This window comes from Musa acuminata, chromosome BXJ1-2 (genome assembly GCF_036884655.1).
Source record: "Musa acuminata AAA Group cultivar baxijiao chromosome BXJ1-2, Cavendish_Baxijiao_AAA, whole genome shotgun sequence".
NCBI classification, from domain to species: Eukaryota; Viridiplantae; Streptophyta; class Magnoliopsida; order Zingiberales; family Musaceae; genus Musa; species Musa acuminata.
Genome location: NC_088328.1, coordinates 28,225,016 through 28,247,985, shown reverse-complemented (window position 1 = coordinate 28,247,985; position 22,970 = coordinate 28,225,016). Strand labels below are relative to the sequence as shown.

The 22,970-nt window shown below is 35.4% G+C and overlaps 2 protein-coding genes across 11 annotated transcripts; one reads left to right on the top strand and one right to left on the bottom strand.

Moving 5' to 3' along the window:
• Positions 1–524: 524 nt before the first annotated feature.
• Positions 525–17,243, bottom strand: LOC135607417 (coatomer subunit beta'-1-like). 10 transcript variants are annotated; one of them, XR_010485175.1, is made up of 26 exons: positions 17,081–17,243; positions 16,823–16,843; positions 16,625–16,686; positions 16,463–16,517; positions 15,940–15,976; positions 15,534–15,859; positions 15,316–15,447; positions 15,089–15,237; positions 10,983–11,051; positions 10,593–10,743; positions 10,443–10,508; positions 7,914–8,102; positions 7,412–7,552; positions 7,259–7,333; positions 6,947–7,123; positions 6,769–6,860; positions 6,567–6,683; positions 6,152–6,266; positions 5,945–6,016; positions 4,792–4,988; positions 4,597–4,690; positions 4,348–4,454; positions 2,781–2,913; positions 1,909–2,096; positions 1,320–1,383; positions 525–900 (listed from the first exon to the last, which is right to left on the bottom strand). XR_010485175.1 is itself a non-coding variant. In XM_065099256.1 (26 exons), the coding sequence occupies exons 1-25, from the start codon at positions 17,081–17,083 to the stop codon at positions 1,364–1,366; spliced, it is 2,700 nt and encodes an 899-aa protein (XP_064955328.1). In that variant the 5' UTR covers positions 17,084–17,243; the 3' UTR covers positions 525–791; positions 1,320–1,363. The 10 variants fall into 10 exon arrangements, 4 of the variants coding, with proteins under 4 accessions (XP_064955328.1, XP_064955314.1, XP_064955320.1 ...); XR_010485179.1 differs by having other exon boundaries at positions 525–791; XR_010485178.1 differs by having other exon boundaries at positions 1,931–2,096.
• A 2,619-nt stretch (positions 17,244–19,862) lies between these two features.
• Positions 19,863–22,874, top strand: LOC135613088 (uncharacterized). The gene is made up of 3 exons (XM_065110079.1): positions 19,863–19,968; positions 22,028–22,079; positions 22,555–22,874. The coding sequence occupies exons 1-3, from the start codon at positions 19,863–19,865 to the stop codon at positions 22,709–22,711; spliced, it is 315 nt and encodes a 104-aa protein (XP_064966151.1). The 3' UTR covers positions 22,712–22,874.
• Positions 22,875–22,970: the final 96 nt, after the last annotated feature.

The following is a 22,970-nucleotide window of genomic DNA, read 5'->3' as shown; positions in this document are numbered from 1 at the left end:
ACGTCTCTCGATGCCAATTGGCTGGGAAAGAGAACCGCTAACCTTCACTGCTCTATTTCTTCTACTCATTACGATCTCGATCACAACCTCCCTCATGCAGCCAAGCCAGTCTTTGGGATGGACGACCACAAAAGACACTACCGTTGCAGTTGTGTGCAAAGAATCTGAAAATTATAAACATGTCCTCGTAATTAACTCTCATTAGTTAATCAATAATATAATGTTGTTGGAACCTGATTGAAATATTCTTCATAAATTAGTCAGTGATGATTAATTTTTTTTAAAATATTTAAATATAAATAATAAAAATATTTGGAGGAATGTTACATATGCAATTAACATCGTCAAAAACCCTTATCGTCCCAGACTGCAGTTTATCTACATCAACTCTGATTGTTATTAATACAGAATATTCACTTTGTTTTTTGTTAGCAGATATTACAAAATTTATTAGTCACCTACAACTTGGACCGATCATGCTAAGTTGATTAAGGATGAAATGCTAATGATGAAAATTAGGAGAATGATAAAAAGATCATCAAGTGATTATGCTTTTCATTTGAGAATAAAAAGAAAACCAACTCGGTCATAATACTGTTTTCAAGAATTTTCTTTTTCAATAAACAATAACAAACATTTAAAAATGACATAATCGAACACAATAGCTGAATTAAAGTAGTCTGATAGGCTATGCAGAAAGGATGGCCGGAGAAACCAAGGACAGCTCATCGAACCTGTTCTTTAGGAATCAAGTGCACAAGCAACTTGTGGCTTTACGCCATTTCATGAATCTGCATATACCAATTGATGATTCTGGAAGGTCAGAGATCACAAGGAAGAAAACTCAAGGCTGCAGGATAATAGAGCCACCAAAATTTTCCTCCTAGAACCTGATCATTACTGCAGACATTACAAGCTGTGGTCAATCACAAAGCATACTGAAGAAAAACGCTAAATTCTCTTTCTGGATCAGATTATGCAGCAAGGGGATTCATTCATTGGCAGTATAAAAGAAGAAAAAAAAAGCAACTGTGTCGGAAGTTCAATATTGTGCTCAATGAAGCTTGAGACATTCACTACCATAAATGAAGTTTTACTAGTTACCATAATTAAACCCCCCATGATTCTTAGCAGATGCACAATATTAGTAAAAGAAAAAAAAACATGTGTAGTGTTTGCATGTGAAGTTGCAACAATGGAGGTTATTTGCAGCATGCTAATATGTAATGAGTTAGCATCTGATGTATTTTTGTTCTGCAGTATATTGAGAAAATGCGTCTGAGGAAAATATTAACTTTGAGGATGTGATTTCAACTTACCCGAGTGATGACTTCAATATTTGAATCCCCTCCTGTCAAAGTTGCTATTCATGGGAAGTTAGCACTGCAAAATCAGCACAAAGAAAGAGAGAGGGAGAGTCAGTAACAGAATTAGTCAGTCTACGGAAATATAAGAAAAACAAAAAAAATATAATTCCCTTATTTTATAAGAACGGTTCCCATACTTCAAATCCATAGAAGAGCACGATATAAAACTCATAAAAACCTTTGACACAATCAGTAACGAAGTCTGAATGGAGTTACTAGTGGGAGCTATTGCCATCCACAGGCAAATAAGAAAACAAGCCCAAACATGTTTTCAACCATGTATCTAAGAAAAGAGGGGAAACTAATCTTTGACTAGCTAACAACAAAGCATTTTACAAGATAAATTTTTGCAGCCACCATTAACAATATGGAAGGAATCAAATGGAAATGTGGTCCCTACAATGTGGTCTTCTAGTCATTTAATTTGGTAGAGGATGTAGTCCAATGCTTCAGGTCAGAAACACCTGCTTTTCTTTTATACCAGAAGCACTTGGAATATTTCGGGACAAATGTGGGAGTTGATGGGAAAACAATTAATCACCAGACACAAAATTTGGATTTACACTTGCCCAACCAATGTGTTTAGGCTGATGGAGTTCCTTCATTGTTCATACCCCACTGTTCCTCACCCTCATTTCCATTGACAAGGACAGCACTATCGGTCGAATAATCTACATCAACTTCAACAGCTTCCTCTTGACCATCGTCTACTCCAATCTCTTCCATTGCCTGCAAATTGTTCACCACTGAATAATGTAAAGCATGGGTTGGCTTTGCAAAGAGCACAAATCAAACAACCCAAGAACAAGACAGATGAAATTCAAGTACATGACTCAGAAAAAAAGAACACAATTTTCAGTTTCTCATGAGTTCTTTTTTTAGCTCCAAAACTTTGAGCATCCGAAGTGTATGAGTTGGTTACTGGCAACAACGAAATAATTTATTGATATCGGGTTTGGCTATCTACATAGTGTTGATGGGAATAAGATGGTTTTAGTAAATAGTGTTTTACACAAGTTCAAGTCAAGAAAAGATAATGTATCTGTTATGTCTGGATTCCTAATAGTAATTAAATTTTCTTTAATGTTCCTTAAAAAAATCTTGCATAACAGTAAGGTGTTCAGTTGATAATCCTCTTAGCAGTTGCCACTCACTTTGTTGACCTTAACAAGCTTACTTTTTTTTGCCAACAGCAGCCCCCACTATTACTCTGACCAGTTTTGATATGATCTGCCTGAGGCTAATACAAAGAACATGATGTATCATACTTTTTTTAATGTTTGGCTGCTCCAAATAAAAATTTTGGGTCAATCAAAACCTATGTCAGCCTTTCATGCACAATGCTCTACTTTAACTTCCACGAGAAACAATTTGCTCTCGCAAAAAAGTTTTAAAATCGAAAGCACTATATACCTCGTGGCCAGAATCACCATTTTCCAGAGGCAGGGCATCATCATCAACTTGCATGCTTTTTAGAGCTTCCACAAGACTGATATTTGACTTTTCAGTATGGTGTAAATATTCCTCAGCAGGAGGATATGTACCCCTGCTTTTGACAATAACTTTTGTTATTATTAAGTAGTTTTAATTCTTAAGCAAATGAAACACAACTGCAGAAACATTCAAAATTAACCAAATAAAAACACCAGAACCATAGCATCAACATTGTGCAGTTCATATAATTAATGCTCAAATGTCTATCTCCAGAAATCCAAGTGAACATAATTGGAAAAGTGTACTGCAGTATTAACCCACAAGATCCACATTGCTAGTTCCAATTTCAAAACAAAAGTATAATAGAATCATCAATTTTTTATTTTTAATCACATCCATCTAAGCTTCCAGCTGCCACCAAAGCACTCATTGCCATCTTTTCATGCAGATAGGACAGTGAATATAATGGATACCAGCACCTGCTGTTGCCACATTTCACTTGCGTAGCTACCATTAAATCGTGAAAAGGAGATATGATTTTACCAAACTAATTTGATTTGATGCATATATGATAAATAACTAACTAATTAAATGACAATGAATATAATGAATTAAGCACCTAGTGTTGACACATATATCAACTTGCATGGATACCATCAAATAATGAAAAAGAGACATTCATCAAACTAATTTGATTTTCTGCATACATAAGAACAACTAATTGATTAAACAGTATAATTTGAAACCTAGATACAGAAGTTTCTCACATATTCATGATAATCAGGAATTCCTAAAACCTTCCTTTGTCAAGCATCATCAGATGTAATTCCCTCTTTGAGAACTGTTTTTATTGTTTACAAAGGGATGAAGCCCACAAATTACCTTATGATGAATTGGCAATTAAAGGTTTAAATAATATATATCTTCCTCATAAATATGACCAATTAATGACCTTCATGAGAAAATGTAAGCATGTGTTTGTATTTGTTTGCTTCTGTATGTGCAAATACCTCTACAAGAAAATAAACCTACACAAGTCAGTGAAGACCAAGCATCTTATTATAACATCCACAGTCCACTTAATAACAGTTTCAAAGTAAGTGACAATGACAACATAAACAAGGGTTAGACTCATGTCCAATAGACTCTAGCATAATAGAATTTCTAAATACAACATATAAACAAGTAAACTCCTTTGAAATGAAACAACACAATCAGCATGAATACCAAATAAAATTAATTGTGCATATCCTGACAAAGGATACTTCAGACAAAGAAAAGCCATTAGAAGTTAAATTATCAGCCTCGTTGCGGATGAGAAAAGAAGTTACATAACTGGCCTCCTACCAAATCTAAATATCATCTAGAAAATCATAGTTCATTTATAACTTTGTCCCTATCTAATCATATGCAAACTCATATTAGCTCAATACACCCATATGAAGAACAATTGTTCTTGTTTTAGCAAATTAGTCAATAATCGAGTACTTCAGTTTTGCAAAAGAGCACTCTGCAAAATCTAAATAAGAGAAGATATGACAAGGACCTTTTATCAGCAACATTCGATTCAACAGCCAGAGCAATCTGCCAGTCTTCAAAAAGATTAGGATACTCTTCAGGATCAGCCAAAGACTCTGCAGCTTTTGGATTGACCTTTACAAAAAGTGATCAGTCAAGTGAATGGTCCAGTCCATTTTGACAATTCAGAATAAAAGATCCCCAACTCTTGTTGTGATATTAGAACCAAAACATGTAATTTAGAAAACAATTAGCAAAGAAAAGAAAAGAAGCATGCCTTGTTGAGATCCTTTTTCCAAATTGACACAATATCTGAGACTTTGCTTGGAAGATAAGACCTTGCCATTAGTGCAGCTTCTGGAATACGGTTACTGCCATGTATAATAAATTAATAATGCAGTTCATAAAATTCCATACATCATAACATAATCATCGAAGGGTATGGGCTATATCACGCAAAAGAAAAAAGTACCTCTCCACCAATAACTGAAGGCAATCCTCCAATTTACCTAGCATGAATAGACAAAGAAAGGCAACATTATTTTTTCCTTGGTCTTTTGCAAGAGATGCAAGTTTATTTATCCCTTCAGCATCACCAAGAGCTGAGTAAAGAAGCAATAAGCCACTCAAATCCATAGCCTGTGACAGGCATTGCTCAGCCATCTCCAACTGCGTGATAAGAATTGAAATATGTCAAAATAAGTGATAACCATGTAACAGGATGTTTCAGTTCAACAAGCTAATTTCTAGGGTTAATTTTCCTCTAAAATTAATATGCTCCAAATGACTATATCCTTCAGAATATGAGACTCAAACAAGGAAGGTTCAAGACCAATAAAAACTTTAATATTGTCCTCTACAGAAAGCAGGAGAAGATCAACAGTATTGAATTAGCTACAACCAACAAGATGATAGAGTTCAACAACTTTTCAACATATTGTCCAAATTATCCTAAACTTGTCCGGTATTGAGACCTGAAACAAGGGGTCTCAGTACTAAGCTGAGTCAGTCATTCATGGGCTAAACTAAGATTTTGACCTTTAACTGGAAGAGACTAACACATCAACCATAACTTCCTATTATTTTTGGGTTCTCTCGACTTGCTGTTGCCATGCTTCAACTTGATATTTCTTGCCACTTGTGCCCATACTATGCTGCCAATGTTGGGGAGGAGGGACAACCAAAAAAGATGAGAAACCAGAGAAAAGAAGTATCTTTTTTACTGTCACCAGTTTTTGTTGATCTTTTTTTTTTTTCGATTTGTCAGCAAACTTATGTTGGCAAAGAAATTTTCATGCCATGCTGATGCCGTGTGCTGTGCCAATTCCTGGCTGAAACTAATGGTGCTAAAGGCAATTTAATCTAAGGTCGGCACCTACAGCCTTCTTTAAATGACAATTTCTTCTATGCATCTCAGGACTTGAGCAAGGCGCGTGACAACTGATATAATATCATACTTAATAAATGTTCCTAAAATTTCAATGCGAGTGTATCTGAATAATTTACAAATGAATAAGTAGTTATGAGAGCATAAAACAACAAAACAATGAATCAACTTATCTGCATACAACAATTGTCCTAATAATAGCCGGAAATAGCCAATATTATAAAGTTTTCAAATATACCTTCCCGGTAGACATAGCCAACTCTCCTAGTTGCTTCCACTTTGATTCACTTTGTACTTCCGTAGCAATCGCCTACAGAGGAAACTTCTATCCTCAAATGGAAAAGGAAAAGACAGGACTAGAAGGAGATATATCACTCAAAGATAGAGCGAAAACAAAAGAGAGAGTGTTACAACCATCATTCAGTTACATGATCATGAAGTGTACCTTTGCAATTTCCAATCTACCAAGCTGAACTGCTAGGTCAAATCTGTAATCAGGGTCTGTTGCTACTTCAAGAGCATCCTCTAGCATGCCCCGAGATTCCAGGAAATGAGCCACACTAGCAAATTAAATTTCCAACAGTCAATGACAAACGAAAAACAATAGCAGGATATTTAAACAGACAGAAGTATTCTACATTTAAGACTAGGTAAACATAATTGCATGCAAAAAAATACATCCAGTCCCAAAATCATGGGAAGCAGGTGTTAGATCACACAAACCGTACACATGTAGTCTTGGCATTTGTTATGCAGAGTATACTTGGACTGAATTCAACTAACAACTATACTTCATAAACAAAATTATGTGTTATGGTCTATCAAATATTGAACAAATTCTTTTGAAGAAAAACATGTACCTATTATGATGTTCCTTCGGAATTGATGGCAAAACTTCACTAGCACGTTCCAAGTCCCCACGCATCACAAGTGTCTTGTACTCAATCAAGCTGAGGAGTAAGGTGTAACCCATGACACTGAAAAAAAATAAATATTACCCAGATGAAAATCGTCAATGAAAAATGAGGGAAGATTCACAGAGCAACTGTTATGCCAACTAACTTGAACTCCTTGTCAATAAGATACACCCGACTTTGACTAGCAAGATATCCTAGCAAGTACATAGGCCGATCCAAGTGGAACATGGTGGTCACCTGAACTCAACAAACCAATAATTGCGTAACACAAAGAATACTACCATATGCAACTGAATAAAATCAGGGATTCAGAATAAGTTTACCTCTCCACCAACACAATAATTTAGCCGTGAAGAAGAATTATTATAAATGAAACAGTCACCAACCCATATCCCAGTTCTAACCCGCTCATTTAGTTCATGAAGAAGCTCAAATGCATCTTCAACACCTTGGTCATCTACTGGTTTTCCATTTTCTAGGTAAGAGGAAACAACATCTCTCTGCAAGAAAAAGCAACACAAATGAACATGAAAATGCAAAAAAATTGAAAGCAAGTTTGCAGGAAGAGTAAATCACTAAGCACTATTTGTATACAACATATTTGCAGAAGGATAAATATAAATAGAACAACTTACATTGTACTTAAGAATATAGAAGGAAGTATCACTAGCAATGACCAGTAGGTCACCACTATCAGCCCAATAGAGATTCTGCAACACAAAAGAAAAAATTTTTACAGGGAGCTATCATGTCCTAGAAAAATACTACAAGGGCAATCATGAACTTACTTTAACACTGACATCAATCCGGCGTATTAATCTGCACTCGGCCCAATCATAAAAACAAATGAAGTCACTGGAGCACATAGCTAACAGTGTTCCACCAAAAATATGCTCTGTGGAAAATGTTGGCCTAATACTTTTTCTCTCCTGAAAGATCCCAGAACATCCAAAAGTCAGGAATAAATGTTCATAGTTCACTAAAGTTTTCTAGTGGTTGTAACCTATATAGCATGCTCCATCATGAGATAAGAATAATTATTGAACACATGCAAATCCATTTCTGTAGAAAAAGACTATGAATCAACATCATGAAAAAGATGATTTTCCACCTATTTCAGCATATAGGAAATCATATAGTAGGTTAATGAAGCATCTTGCTTCATATCACATTATTACTTTATAACAGTATATTCTTGATTTTTCATGGAGAGACAAATCCAAGCAAGTAAATACATCCATAACACAGACTTCCAGAACGCAAATAGATAAGTGAAGATAAAAGGCAAACCTGAAAGGTTTTACTGAAGATCTTAATCTTTGATGTACTTTCCCTGATTGCATACTCTCCATCAGTTGACCAGACAAACTCCAGAGCAGATCCAAACGATCTGTTCCTCCATGCTAAGGCAGTATATATAATGTATTCTCCATCTCCGCAAACAACGACAAATCTTCCATTTGGATTGTGCTTCAAACTCTGGGCAAAGAAAGGAATGAGAACTATGTATAATGCATACTAATGGAAAGCAGAAAATCCAACACTAATAACTAAAAGGATAAACATGCTACATCAACTTCTTTAAGCAATTCCAAAAGCAGATTTTCTGATAGAAAGCATCTCTTCACCAAATCTAAGCAATTGACTAAAATATTATTATTAGTTTGCCCCCAACACATTATCAATATTAATCAGCGGCGAGAGAAATTTTATAATTGCTGAGCCACAACTCAAAAGTTTTACCTCCTTGGTGAAATACATAATTTAATTAGTCAAAATCATAGGGAAGCCACTGGAAACATATTGAAAGTTATTACATTTGCCATGGAAGCCATTGGGGACAGTCAATGCAGAAGTTTTACATTTCCTGTGTTAGTTACCTAAAGCAAGGATTTAGGTGCCAGTAGATGAAGCAATGTATAGCATGTATCAGCATAAATTGTAAGTGCATGATCAGACAGCTTAGCCATATGGGTAATGAATTAAAGTACTGGATCATAATGCTCAACACATAGAGGCCTATGAGATGAATAATGCCCAGTGGGGATTCCATCCAAGGTAATAGTTCTGGTTGGACCAGTCTGACTCAGAATTGATACCGGTTCGAAATTATTTTTCTTAAATTTTGATAGTGACAGCTCTCTCTCTCTCTCTCTCTCTCTCTCTCTCTAGCTGTTGCTTGCTGTTGCTTGCTGCTGCTGCCAGCTAACGTTTGGTGCCCCCCTTGCCTTGCTGTCGTATTTCTCTTCCTCCCCTGTCTCTTCCTCTTTATCCTCCTCATCTACTTCTCCTCCTCCACATCCCTTGACAATGCAGACTGATATATGTTGTCCAGCATGGAGATATTGAATCATGGTTCCATCTCATAACATACCCATAGACCAACCAACTAGCAGCACCTATCCTGCACGGCCCAAAAATACAAGTGTGCACACAAGCACACAGCTACACCAATTTACCTTTATAAACAAGTGCTACAACTGAAAAACTAAAGTAAACTTCCTCTACATGTTAGATATCTGATCTCATATAACTGACATCTATGGAAGAGAATGTCACTAGCCAGATGACAACCATCAATTTTTTTATGGTTTTTAATAAATTTTCTTAGGCCCTTCATCTACCACTCCTTGACCAGTGGTCCAACTTAAATCTTCTAATTGGATCAATCCTTTGTGCATATCCAGACGACATTAAATGATTTTCCCTATTTATCCTTAACTGAAACCATCCCTATTTATCAAGAATGAACATAACAACATCCACAACAAGTCATAATATCCCATCTATTTAGAGTCAACTACATAAATCTTTTCCCACCACTGAACTGTTCAATTAAATCAGAAGAATAGAAACTCTTCATATTGTTTCTAATAAAGTCTACTTAGGTCTCTCTCCATTTCTCCTTACATCATAAATCCTAATCAACTACATTGTCTAATCACAAAAACCTATAGGTCTTTAATTTTATCTTATATCAATGTTGTTGAAGCAAAAACATTTTATTGACTTCAACATTCTCATATCAGTTATGCTAGCATTTTCTGCATGTTGATTCTAAACATTTTCTTATTTACTTATCCCAGTAGTTTGACACATCTATCTCAACACATTTATATCAGAGGCACTGACTTCTTGCATATATTATTCCCTAAATTCCTAAGATTCTATCTTTACTCTGTTTTATAATCAATCTAAAAGGCACAAAACAATCTCAAAGCCAATGTGAGAGAGATAATTTAGAACACAAGAAAAAAATGAAAAAGCGTTGAGGAAGCAAAGAAGTACTAAATGATTAGCATATAGCATGTGCCTATGCATCAGCGACATTGGCTCTGAACCAGAGTCATGCAATGGTGCAACATGATATGGTGTGCACCCAAAGACAGACAAGCATAGAACAGTTTGTGACACAATCCTTTGACGTCTCTTCAGAGACATCCATTAAAATTGGAATTAGACATAATCCTTTGTCTGAAATACATCGAGAGAAGTAAGTCCTCTTACAAAATAAATTGTCAAGCCTTGAGGTTTAAATGACAACACAAAAACAAAAATTTTTGAAATCATAAACAACTTGTTTACAGCTATAAAACCAGAAAGTAAACATCAGCAACCAAATATAACAGGTTCTTTTAAAGGTATATGCTAGCGTTACTTGTGTAAATAGCTTTGCCACAAAAGACTTCAAAAAATTTTGATCTTCTATATTTCTTTGGAATAATTGTAATTTTGCAGTGCTTCGTCATCTGAAACCGCTAATTGGTAAAGTAAAATTAAAGAAATAATCATATTAATATTGCTTTTAGCTAAACATACTTGTGGATAGAGATCACAGCTTCCTAACTCCTTCACAGCTAAAGGTAATCTTTCACCATCTGTAACCTGAGGACAGAAAAAATTCCATAACCTTCATGATATTCAGAAGTTTATTGCATGCTACTTCATAGTGGGCTAGAGCTACCTAACCTCGAAATCAGCTCCGACCGTCTTGATGTTAACTGTTTGAATCTCATTGTGCTTTGCCCAAATGATTTTTCCACTACTGTCCATGCTAGCAACTGGTACTTCACGACCAATCTTCACCATAATGGTTCCTTCATCATATCCTATTACAACCCTGACAAAGAGCCATCCATGCACAATAGTCATCAAGAGCTGACCACAACATTTTCCAAAGCAACTTTTGAGATTTTTTTGATAAACCAATTATCGCTTTTTAGAACTTAGATTTAATGGGTTTTCTAAAATAAAATAATAAATGTCCATATTGTCAATTGACAAATGATGTTGTACCAAAAACATCTCTAACATGATGCACAGGAAACAGAAAAGGAGTCAAAAAGGGCTTGTCCATACCTTCTTGATCCCTTAATATATCCTACAGCCCAAACTCGTTCCAGACCATAATTTAGTGTATTTTCAAGTCTGTGAAAGTATAGAAACAAAGACCCTGATTAAATAAAAGAACAAAATCCAAGCTTGCCACAGAACAATTTTGAATGAATATGGATTAACAATAAACTGCATCTTTGCGAATGTATATTATACAAATTAAAACATCTAGATCGGATTTGGCAACTGAGCACCACTGTATCCAGGTATACATTAAAAGACAACACAAAGCAGATAACACAAATATTGAATGCACAATAGTTGGATCCTGTTGCCAATTAAGCTGTTTGTCTTCTTTTCAACATAACCAATCAAAAAATGGCAGCAAGAGACTTGTGCAAGTAAGAAAATAATGACCAATGAACCATTTCCATAGTAACATCATTGCCTCACAATAATTTGTGCCTTAATTTAATGAACCTACTAGCAACCAGTATGAGCCATACACCCAAGTTACTTGTAATAGGCCACTTAAATTTGTACATTATATGAAAAGTCTTTACTGCTTATGCCATCTAACAGTCATTAGGCATCAAATTCCAGCCCACCCATATCACTTGCCCTTAATCAGAACCAATTGATCAATTACAAATGAGACTGAAAATATTACAAACCCTTCTCAGGGGTCTATACCTTCGGATGAAGTATCAATGTGTTGCATGCAATAAAGAACCATGGTCTAGACATTAAAAAGACAGTCTAACAGTCTAAAAGACCACTTCTATAGCTGCATATTGTATGTTTCTTATAACTCATCACTCAAGTAACTTTAAAAATTTATAAAAATCATCCCATAGGTATGTCAGTTGAAAATGGTGCAATATGTTCTACTTATTATTTTTTAACTGTTTTCTAGATGTACTTAATCGATTTGCACAAGCACCCACATATGCCTTCTTTGATACCTGAAGCACCTGCATACCTTTTAAAAGATTGGGCAAAAGAATATATGTTGAACAGCCACATTAAAAAGCTAATAGAGTGCATTGCAAAATGCAAAGTACCAAAAAGACAAATAATGCCCAAATCTGCCACAAAAGTACAAGTATCTAGGCTTGAATTGCTAAAAGAAACATCATAAAATATTGGTTGTCTTAATTGGAAAATGATAATGTGGTTCTAACTTCTCAATATTCCAACTACCACAACATAACAAATCCGATTAGATTTTCATTATCACAAGTCTTGCCCTTGGAGACTCATAGAAGTTGTTTTATGGTTTGAAAAACAAACGATCATTGTAAACACCCAATACCTCCACTTCCCCAGATCCAAACCTATCTGCACCATCTTAAATACAAAATCAATCCATTTTGATGACCAATCATAAACAAAATCTAAGCATTCTCAGTATCACAGAAATACATATCATAATGCAAAAAAGCTAATAACAAATAATTAAATTCAAAGTAGCAAATCAAGAGTCCACCCCAGAAGGGCATGTATAAATGGCATCGTTACATGTTTCAAAAGTTCAAGATGAAATAACAACTTACATCACCAAAATTCCTGATTAGAAGTACTACTGTTTGATATAGGAAATATAGTTTACAAGGACAGCTTAATGAACATATTCTAAGTTAGTGTGTCCAGCTTGGTAGACCAACAGCTGTAAGGAAACAACAAAAAAGAAGTGTTCAATAAGACAAAAAAAACATGAAGAAACAAACATGAAATATGGTATGAGAAAAATAACATCATGTCCAGACTTCTCTTGCTTGACCTTAACCTAATTTTACATATAAACGCTAATGCGATCCTCAGGAGACTCCAAATAATTAGGCGATATGGTATATACAACAACAACAACAACAAAGTTGTTAGTCCCAACTATTTGGGGTCAGCTATATGGATATTTTGCCATTATTGAGATCTGTAAAAAATCATATGTTTAGCTAAGCTTGGAGTATTTAAATTTTTATTCATAGTTTTTATTATGGTCTTTTTAGGTCTTCCTCTATCTTTTCTCGTACCACTAATATTAATTATTTCACCTCTTTTGACTACAATATCTGGAGGTCTCATCAGCGTATGCTCATACCATTTTAAATAATTTTCTCTCATCTTATCCTCTATCGAAGCAATACCTAGTTGTTCATGAATAAAAGTATTTTTTTTTCTATCTTTCTTAATAATTCTAAATATCCATCTCAATATTTTGATCTCGGCAACACAATTTTTTTATATATGTTTTTTTCTTAACTGTCTAGCACTATGATCCATAAAGCACTATTGGTCTCATAATTGTCTTATAAAATTTTCTCTCAAAGATATCCGATGATCACATAAGACTCCTGACGCCCTTAATCATTTAAACCATTATGTTTTCTCTATGAATAATATATTCATCGATCTCTCCATCTTGTTAAATAATTGATCCAAAATATCTACGGCTTTTACTTAAAGAAACTTCTTATCCATCCAATTTAACTATATTCTCTTATCTATTTCTAGACTTACTAAAATTACATTTTATATATTCAGTTTTAGTTCTATTTAATCTACAACCTTTAGTTTCTAAGACTTGTCTCCATGTCTCAAGTTTATAATTAATTTCACTTAGACTCTCATCAACTAAGACAATATCATCAGTAAATAACATGCACTAGGAAGGTCTATAATGTACGCGACTAGTAAGTTCATCCATTATCAATGTGAAAAAATAGGAACTTAATATGGATCCTTGGTGTAATCCTATGCTAATAGAAAACTCATTAGACACACTATAGTTCTAACACTAATAGCTACAATATCATACATATATTTAATAACATCAGTATAATTAGTGGATACACATTTTTTTTCTAAAACCCACCATAATAAATCTCTAGAAACACTATCATAGGCTTTCTCTAAGTTAATAAAAATTGTATGCAAATCTTTCTTTTTCTCCCTATACTTTTCCATTAATTATCTTAATAAAAAAAATTCTATGATTAATTTTTCAGGCATAAGGCCAAATTGATTTTCAGATATATTTATTTCAAGCCTTATCCTACTTTTAATTATTTTTTCCTAAAATTCCATAGTATGGCTCATGATTTTAATTCCTCTATAATTTGAACAATTTTGTATGTCACTTTTATTTTTGTAAATTGACACTAAAAAACTCTTTCTCCCTTCATCAGGTATCTTTTCGAATATCATGATTTTATTAAATAAGCTAGTTAACTAAACTACTCCCTTGTCCCTTAAACTTTTTCATACCTCAATAGAGTTACCATCAGGTCCTACACTCTTAGCTATTTTTATCTTTTTAATATTTTTTACTTCATTAGTTCTAATTTTACGAATAAATCTATGATTATTAAATCTACTACTATTATTTATTATTAAATATAAGTCCTATATGAAATATTCATTAAATAATTTATAAAAAATAATTTATTCACCTTTCCTTAATCTCATTATCATTAACAAGTATTCTTTGATTTTCGTATTTAATACATCTAATATTACCTAAATCCTTACACTTTCTTTCCCTAGCTTTAACAAGTTAGTATATATCTTTTTCACCATCTTGATGATCTTCAAAGAGGCACCAATTCAAAGAGGCGATATAGTAAATACAAGCACAAAAATGTTTCAAATTCATCTTGATGATCTTCAAAGAGGCACCAATTCAGTCAGTTATGCACCATTAACTAATAAACTTTATTCATTGCTGCTAAAAATTAACAGAAAGTTTTAATTTTTGTTTAACATAGATGTCCTAGAGACAGAATGACATTTTTTAAACACAGGTTATATCAACCATTTAACAGAGGGCAAGCAACAGAACCAAGTTATGGTTGCCCTTGCTCCTTTGTGACTTTGCTGCCAATAGTACAAGTCACGGAATCAATTATCCACTTGCATGATAAGACTGTACATTGACCCTCATAGACACCCTCTCCCTAGCAGGAGCTTCATGCATTGGACCGCCATTTTAGTCACACCAATTCTTGAATCTCACAAACAATAATGGGGTATATGATGCTTGAATCAAAAGAATTAAACTGTTTCAAATAGACAACTTAAGATGCACATACAGTTAATACAGCTTAAACTTATCTCAAGAATAAAATTACCTATATGTAGTTGCATGCCAAACTCTAACAGTTCCATCCTCTGAACCTGTTAGTATTATTGGAAGCTCAGGATGAAAACAGACAGCTGAAACATTGTGTGTATGACCTTCAAGTGTTTGAACACAACTCTTGGTTTGATAGTCCCAGACCTGATTCAACAGAGTTCACTAGCAGAAAACTTTGGAGTAGAACATGAGGCAAGAACCACAACAGAGCATGAGCCACACCTTTGCAGTTTGATCGTCAGAACCAGTAATTAAATATGGCCTATCACCACCAGTAAAATAATCAACACAATTTACTCCTTTTGAATGAGCATCTAAAGTAAAATTTGGATCTGGAGAACCAAGATTCCATATCTGGAAAAAATAGATTAAACAGTCAGAGGTACTCGATGAACCATAGTAAAGTTCATATTACAATGTCAAAGATTTTAAAGCAACACCTTTATTGTGCGGTCCAGGGAGGCACTTGCAAAAGTATTTGTGTCTTTTGGATTAAAGACAACTTGCATCACATAGTGAGAGTGTCCTTCAAAAATTTGGGTACACATCCAACCCTTCTCCCAGTCCCAAAGTTTTATCAGCATGTCATCTGATGATGACAAAACATATGGAAGTGTTGGGTGTATAGCCACACACCGTATGTAATCTGTATGTGCCTCAAATACTTTAATTTTGTCCATAGTATTGTAATTGTAGACACGAATAAACATATCATCTGCACCAGCCACAACCCACTGCTTCCGCGCTATAAATTTTGCTGATCGGACTGAAATTTCAACACATAAATTTTCAGGATTTAGGCCTACTTTCAGAAATGAGAAAATGCTCAAATTGAGAGCAGTGTACCTGGTAACTCAGTGACCTCAAAAGATTTTACCATAGTCTGCAATCAATGATTTCTTGATTAAAATTCATCAGGTCAAACCAAACACCAAATGACATCTAAAAATTAAACATATAGAATATGCACACCTCATTTTGGATTATGCAAGAATCTTTTTAGTGTGAGCTAGTTTGTGCTCTTACTGTCAAAGACATCGTTACTCTATTCACCCTTAAAAGGATCAGTTGAGTACTTTAAATTTTGCTACGCCCTAACTACTTCCAGATTATTCAAAAAATAATACACGTTGAAGGATCTAGAAAAAAAATTATCTTGAAAGGTGGAGGCAAATAACATAATCACAGTCCACAAGCATGTTGGTAACACTCTGCATATGTAAATTTTCCATTAAGGTAGCTGCTCACATAGTGAAGCAAGTAAAATTCCCACCAAGGAGTAATGAAAGAATGTTCGATGGAAGCAATTAACTGAAATTACTTTGCAAAAAAGAAACACCAATGCAAATCCAACATATTAGAAACTTGCCTGTGTTTGATAGTTCCATATACAGACACTTCCAGAATATAGACTTGCAAGAATCCTGCAGCAAGAAAATCCATGCAGGATTATTCGTCATGCAGAAAACCTGCGTTGTCCTTGTCCATAATTATTACGGATGGGTGTGTTCGAAGAGGCTTTCACTCTTACCATGGTTCTGTTGGATGCAGATCTACCGATTTTACCCTTTCTGACCTTTGAGCAAGTTTCCTCTGATGTACAGACACTCGTAAGAATAAATGAAGACAAAACCATCAAATGCCACATGAATTCGACACTAGGGTTGAACCCAAACAGAAGATCCAAGTAATATCTACTAAAGTTTTCACAAGTACCAGTAGCACATACCTTGATATCTAGTCTGAGAGGCTGCAATCGCAGTCGCAGGCACCAAAACAACGAAGAAAGAAAAATAAACGACCATCAGCCACCACTAGAAACCCAGATCTCAAGACAATTCAGACTCTTAACGACAAGACGCACGGGATCCAAGCAACAAATAACAAATCGTGAACCACTCCAGTGGAATCAAAGGCGATCCACCACAGATCTAATGTTACTACGACAAAGAACACGATTGAGAGCACAGAAGAAGAGCGGACGTACCATCTTCCCCAACTAAGACGAAAAGAAAGCAAGGAAGGCGTGAGAAATTCGCGCTTCGATTAGAACAAACCCTAGAAATCTAGGGCTTGGGCAGGCCGAGATCGGGGAGGGGGGGGGGACGAAGACGAGCTGCGATCCGGCGATCCTTCCCAGGGCGAAGCCAGAGACGGGGTACGGAGAGACGATAGTTAAGGTGTCATGAGATCGAGTGGCACCATCAACATCAAGGTTTGGAAGAAGGAAATGACATCTGAATTGACGGGATTGCCCTTTGTTTAGCTTGGTGCAATTTTTAGCTTTGGTACCGATCAATTCATTGGAATCATTTGAGGCGAAACTACTAACATAGGAAATTTGACAAAGACGAGGAACAGAAGGTAACAGCATTTGAACTTTGCCTTATTGGTTTGAAGTCAATGGAAGTCCTAAATGAAAAGAAAAGAGAAAACTCCCTTGACTTTAATAAAATTGTCACATTTAACTTGTTAGAAGATTTTTTTTTTTTGTTCAAGTTTTATTTTTATTTTGTAACTATTTTTTCTATCACATTAAAGTGAATATAGTATTATTTTTATATTTGTTGGGATAGAAGACTTCCACATTCAGTTAGATTTAATTTTATTATATTAGTTTTTTTTTCTTATATATTAAAAAATTGATTTTTTTTGCCTTCAGATACATAAGTAGTGTCAAGTTACATTAATTTTATATTGATTTTTTTATTTATTTTAATATATTATTCTTTGATACTTTCTTTTGGTTTCAAACTAAAAAAGAAAACAAAAAATTAAGGTGATTATGCCTATTCCTATAAGAAAATCAAATTTCGCACTTGAATAAGAAAAAACAAAATTAAAAATTATTTATCTTAAGTTAATCGAAACCTAAGCCACCCAACTTTAAATCCTTTGTGCAATCTCTCGCACTAGTTTTAATCCTAATTCTAACATATACTAAATCTAAGGATGACTTTTAAAGTACTTATAGATATTAATAATATTTAATTAAATTTAAGATCCTTCATTTATGTAATAATATCTCGGAACCTTAAACCAGTAACAAATATATTTTTTTTCAACTAATTCTCCGAGATTCACATGATCGAGATGGTATTTGGTCAACATAATGGCACTAGTGTTCACACAAAAACTATTCATAAGATATATCTTAACGATATTTCTCAGTCCGTATGAGTTTTTATAAAGCAAATTTTGTTCCAATATTTGTTGAATTTTAGATTTTGATGATAAAATATGTTTATCATCTAATGTGCGTTTAAGTGATACAGGACTAGCTTCGATCGAAAAAGGTAAATCAATTAAAGCAGGAGGAATCAGATATTGAGTGAGAGCAAACATATCAGAAGATTGGAGGTCAAGTCAGAGGATTGGTCGATGTATCAGCAGAATGCTCCGATCCGTGAATTCGGGTATCAGGGCAAAAAGATTAGACATTGTGCCAAGGAGATCGGATGTTGCGAGAAGACAACATGCTGGTTGGGCAATACACCGAAAGAGAGGATGACGTATCAAAAGATCGAACAAAGCACCGGAAGAAACCAATGATATGTCGGACAATATAGGATTCACTTATAATCGATTATGTATAGATCGAGTTAGTTAAGAGTCTAATTAAGTTGATTTAAAATATAATTAGACCAACTTAATTAGGGACCAATTGAGCCTAAGTTTAAGTTGTATTAGGCCAAGTAAAAGGCTTAAACAGTGACCCAACGGGTAGAATCGTCGTGACACAGTATCTAAGATTGTGTCAGACAATGGTACCGTCAGTTTGGGTGGTGGTACCACTCAGACATAGTCTTCGAGAGACTGTCAGGCGGTGGTATCGCTAAACTGAGCAATGATACTGTCCAGTGTCAGTGCTGTAGGCAATGATACCACCAGTACCACGAAAACCAAAGATGAGACACTTTTAGGCTCGAAGTTTGAATCCACTTGAAGCCTATAAATACTTCTCTTATCCTTGGTTAACACACAGAAGAATTGAGAGTAAAAAAAGTAGAAAAACACTATTGTAATCTTATGAGAACTCATCTAAAAGCTATATGTGTTAGTGTTGTTTAAGAGAGGAGTAAGTGGGGGTGTAAATGTTCTATCATAAACCTATCAAAAGGAGAATCAAGTGTAAAATGATAATTGATCTTCGCTCGTTGAAAGAAAATCGGTAGTGGAAACCGATGGCCTCGAGTGAAGAGGAATCGAGAGTGAATGTAGGTCATAATGATCGAACCACTATAAATCTGTGTGTATTTCTATTATTATCATTTACTTACTTTACAATTGCTTTACTTTTTTCTTACTTTGCTTTCACTACGCTTACAAATAAGCATTCAATTCCAAGTTATCTTCCGAGATCAATTTTTATCGTACGAAGAAATTTCAAGCCAACGTTCTTATCCACTGCACTAATTCATCCCATCTTAGTACCTACTCGATTATAACAATATTAAGATTATTTATTACTTTACAAATCAAATTATTTGGAGAAAAAAATATGGTAATTAAAATAATATTATTTCCTAAGGACCAGCAGCATTCTTCGGTTCTTAAGTTGTCCGGCTGTCGCGACACGATCGTCCACGAATGAACATCTCTTTGATTTGAACGGTCAGGATTAAGCTACAAGTGGTTGTTTCAACCCACACCGTGGGATCAACTGCAACTCCGAATATTTTCAAATATTATTTCCCTCCTAAAGCGAACGAGTATAAATAGCCGCTCTTCGCTCGTCTCCCCCCTTCACCTTTCTGTTTCGCCACGACATGGATCACGCGAAGGCGATCGCTGCGAGCCCTTCCTCCTCTTCTTCTCCGCGGGAAGCCCTCGCCAATCCTGAAGCCGAATCCCACATCTCGGCGATCCTCTTCGGTAGAATCTCCTCTCCCCCTAAACCCTACATGTTTGTGTCGTCGTCTTGCTTAAATCAGTAGATCGCTGGAGAATCGGGGTAGGAATCGCTCTGCGATTTCATACATCTCCTAGATCACTAGTTTTCGATTCAGGATGGAAGAAATGGTTCACCTCGTTCAATTTGTGTTGTAAATTTGATGGATATTTGCATGCCATATGCACACCCGATACTAATCTGCTCCTCAACGAGGCCTTCCTCAATTTCTTGACTGATATATAATTACCTCTAAATTTTACGCGTTCTTCTAGTTCAGATTCGAGAGAGGTTTTCCAAAAATAGATTCTGATGAATATTATATCGAAGCCCTTGCTTACATCTTTTACTGCTTAATTATCCATGTTACTCGACTCTGCTGGTTGGAAATTTATCTGGAATTTCTAGGTATTCTAGATGTAATTTTTGGAAAGCATTTGCAAGAGAGAAAACAGATCCATCATGAGATCTTAATCCGATTATTATGCGAAGAAATTCTTATTTGAATGCTATATTTCTTAGAGAAATGAGGATGAACCGATAATAACGTTTCGGATAAAGAGGATTATGTGGCAAGAAGTGCTAACAACAAAGATGTTTTGGAAGAAAGTTAATTTAGTTCGTCACTTACGTTGGAGTGGCCGGTGAGCGACATGTTGGAGTGCGTGCCTTAATAATCCAGTTCGTGTTCCATTTTCCACTGGCCATTTTGTTGAAGTGCATGGTATTCTGGTCGCCTTCTTTGGTCCGGCGTGCTTTGAACCTCTTTCCGATGAGTATGCTCAGCGAGCAGTAGGTCATATGGTTCTTATTTGAGTCGAGGATACAACGTTGATTCGTTGTTGTGAAGGCTCTGTTCTCTTTTGATGTTGCCTGTAGCGTCATTAATCTATGTATCTAACCATTGATTTCTTTGTCCACCGGCGTTTTAACTCTGATGTATCGAAAGATGAGGGCTTTTCAGCCAATAATCCTCAAAACTAAATGGCCGGGCTCCAATCCTGAGGTCGTTTGTTCTGCAAACAGAGAGGAGTTATATCTGAGAGATTGGTGAAGAGGGTGGTTAGGTGTCAAAAGGCTCGAAACTTCTATTGACCAGAACATGATTCTCTTTTATACGCTTTCATTACCTTTAACGAAATATGTTCTGATAGGCTCTACCTATCCTTTTCTGTTTGAATGTAAAACACGCGTATTCATCTTTTGAACCTCGTGAAGCATCAGCTTTCCTTTATGATCTCTCGTTCTCTATCGGGCTAATTACATGTTATCTCTTGTATCTAAATAATTTTAATATTTTAATCTCTAAATTTAAAAAATTTATTATGGATAAGAAGGAAGAGTTACAGTGAAAGTTGAGGTAAAGGGAGAGGAGTAGGATGCAGATGTCGATCCTATACATCTGCACCAGTATCGCTATACAATTACGTCAGCACCGACACAGATGCAGATGTAGAGCGGCATTACTCTGCATTTGAGTCAGTGTCGACGTAGATGTCGAGTGATCCTTTCACTACTTCTGCATCTGTGTCAGCATCGCTCGGTAGTCAGTGTCGATGTAGACGTCAACATAGATGCAGATGTCAAGCGACCTTTTCGTTGCTCTGCATTTACGTCAGCATCATTAGCAACTGCATTGGTGTCGATGCAGATGCTCTGCATCTGCGTCGTCCTCTTCCTCCTCTCCCTTTGCCTCGCATCTTGCTATCACTCTTCCTCTTCATCCACGATAGTCACTCGTGACCTTTAGCGGTGTCGCCGCCCGCCACCCCTGATAACATAACTAGGATGTTGAAATTATTTTTTTGTTTATCGTTTTCGTACTTTTGTCAATAAAACTGATAACGTTAAGATAAATGGAACTAAATATTTCATCTTCATAATTACAGGGATTCTAATATAATTTTTTTAAATCTATGAATCGAAATACTAAGGAATCTAACTAGAGGTTAATAATATATAATTAGCCCTGTTGACATGAGTGTTGTTACCTTTATAATCTTGTTACATGACTTTAAAATTGTCACATCTTGGTGAATGCAGATACGTGGCAGCAAGTGCAAGAAGCTATGCAGAGCATGCTTAAAATGACTAGGTGAGACTTTTTATCAGCTATATCTACTTTTTCGCTATAGAAAATTAGAAGATGTTTGCACCCTACAATATTACAATTAGACAAATGAACAGTTTACTGGAAAATATGAGTTTCATTGCCAAGTTATTCACTTAGTAGAGCGTCAAGGCTATGTCAACTGATCTTAAAGAAGAACCTGTTCAAGGTACCCCGTACTTCTCATGCCAAATCTCAAATTAAGCTAATCCAGTAAGAGTACTTGATATGCCTAATCTTAGTGTAAGACCTTCGTATGCTGGAGTTGAGAATTACGTGTGGTCCCTTCAATAATACCATAACAGGGATGCATTGTTCTTTGTGGCTTTCTGACATGTCAGTGAAAACATTTGATGTGCGGCGTTGGATAATAAATATAGTACCTTCAGTAATATTATAGCAGGGGTGTAGTGTTCTGTGTTCTCTTAGACATGTTAGTAAAAACATTTAACTCAAACAGTGAGATCGAGCAAAGTTCTGCAGAGATAAAGGAAGAGATAGAGAAATGCAAGGAGTCGGTGGAAGTCAGGGGTAAAGCACTGGAGGAAGCGAAAGAACATATGCAGAAAACAGCTATTGCTGTGCTGCAGATATTCAATGGCCCTGAGGTCGTTTAAGAGCTTTGCTTTGTCACGCACGTGCAACATGGTTATTGTGCTATACTGGTTACGCAGAACCCCTCTTTCTGTTGCCATACATGGTAGTTATCAGAGCTATTCATATCATAACATGAACATTGCGAAATGTGTCTTGAGTTTTACGTATCATTACATAATTGAATTTGCCCACGAGTACCTCGTTCATGTCAAAAATAACTGTATTTTGAATGTAGTTATACTATGACTTTCATGATGAATACGATCCGCTATAACATAA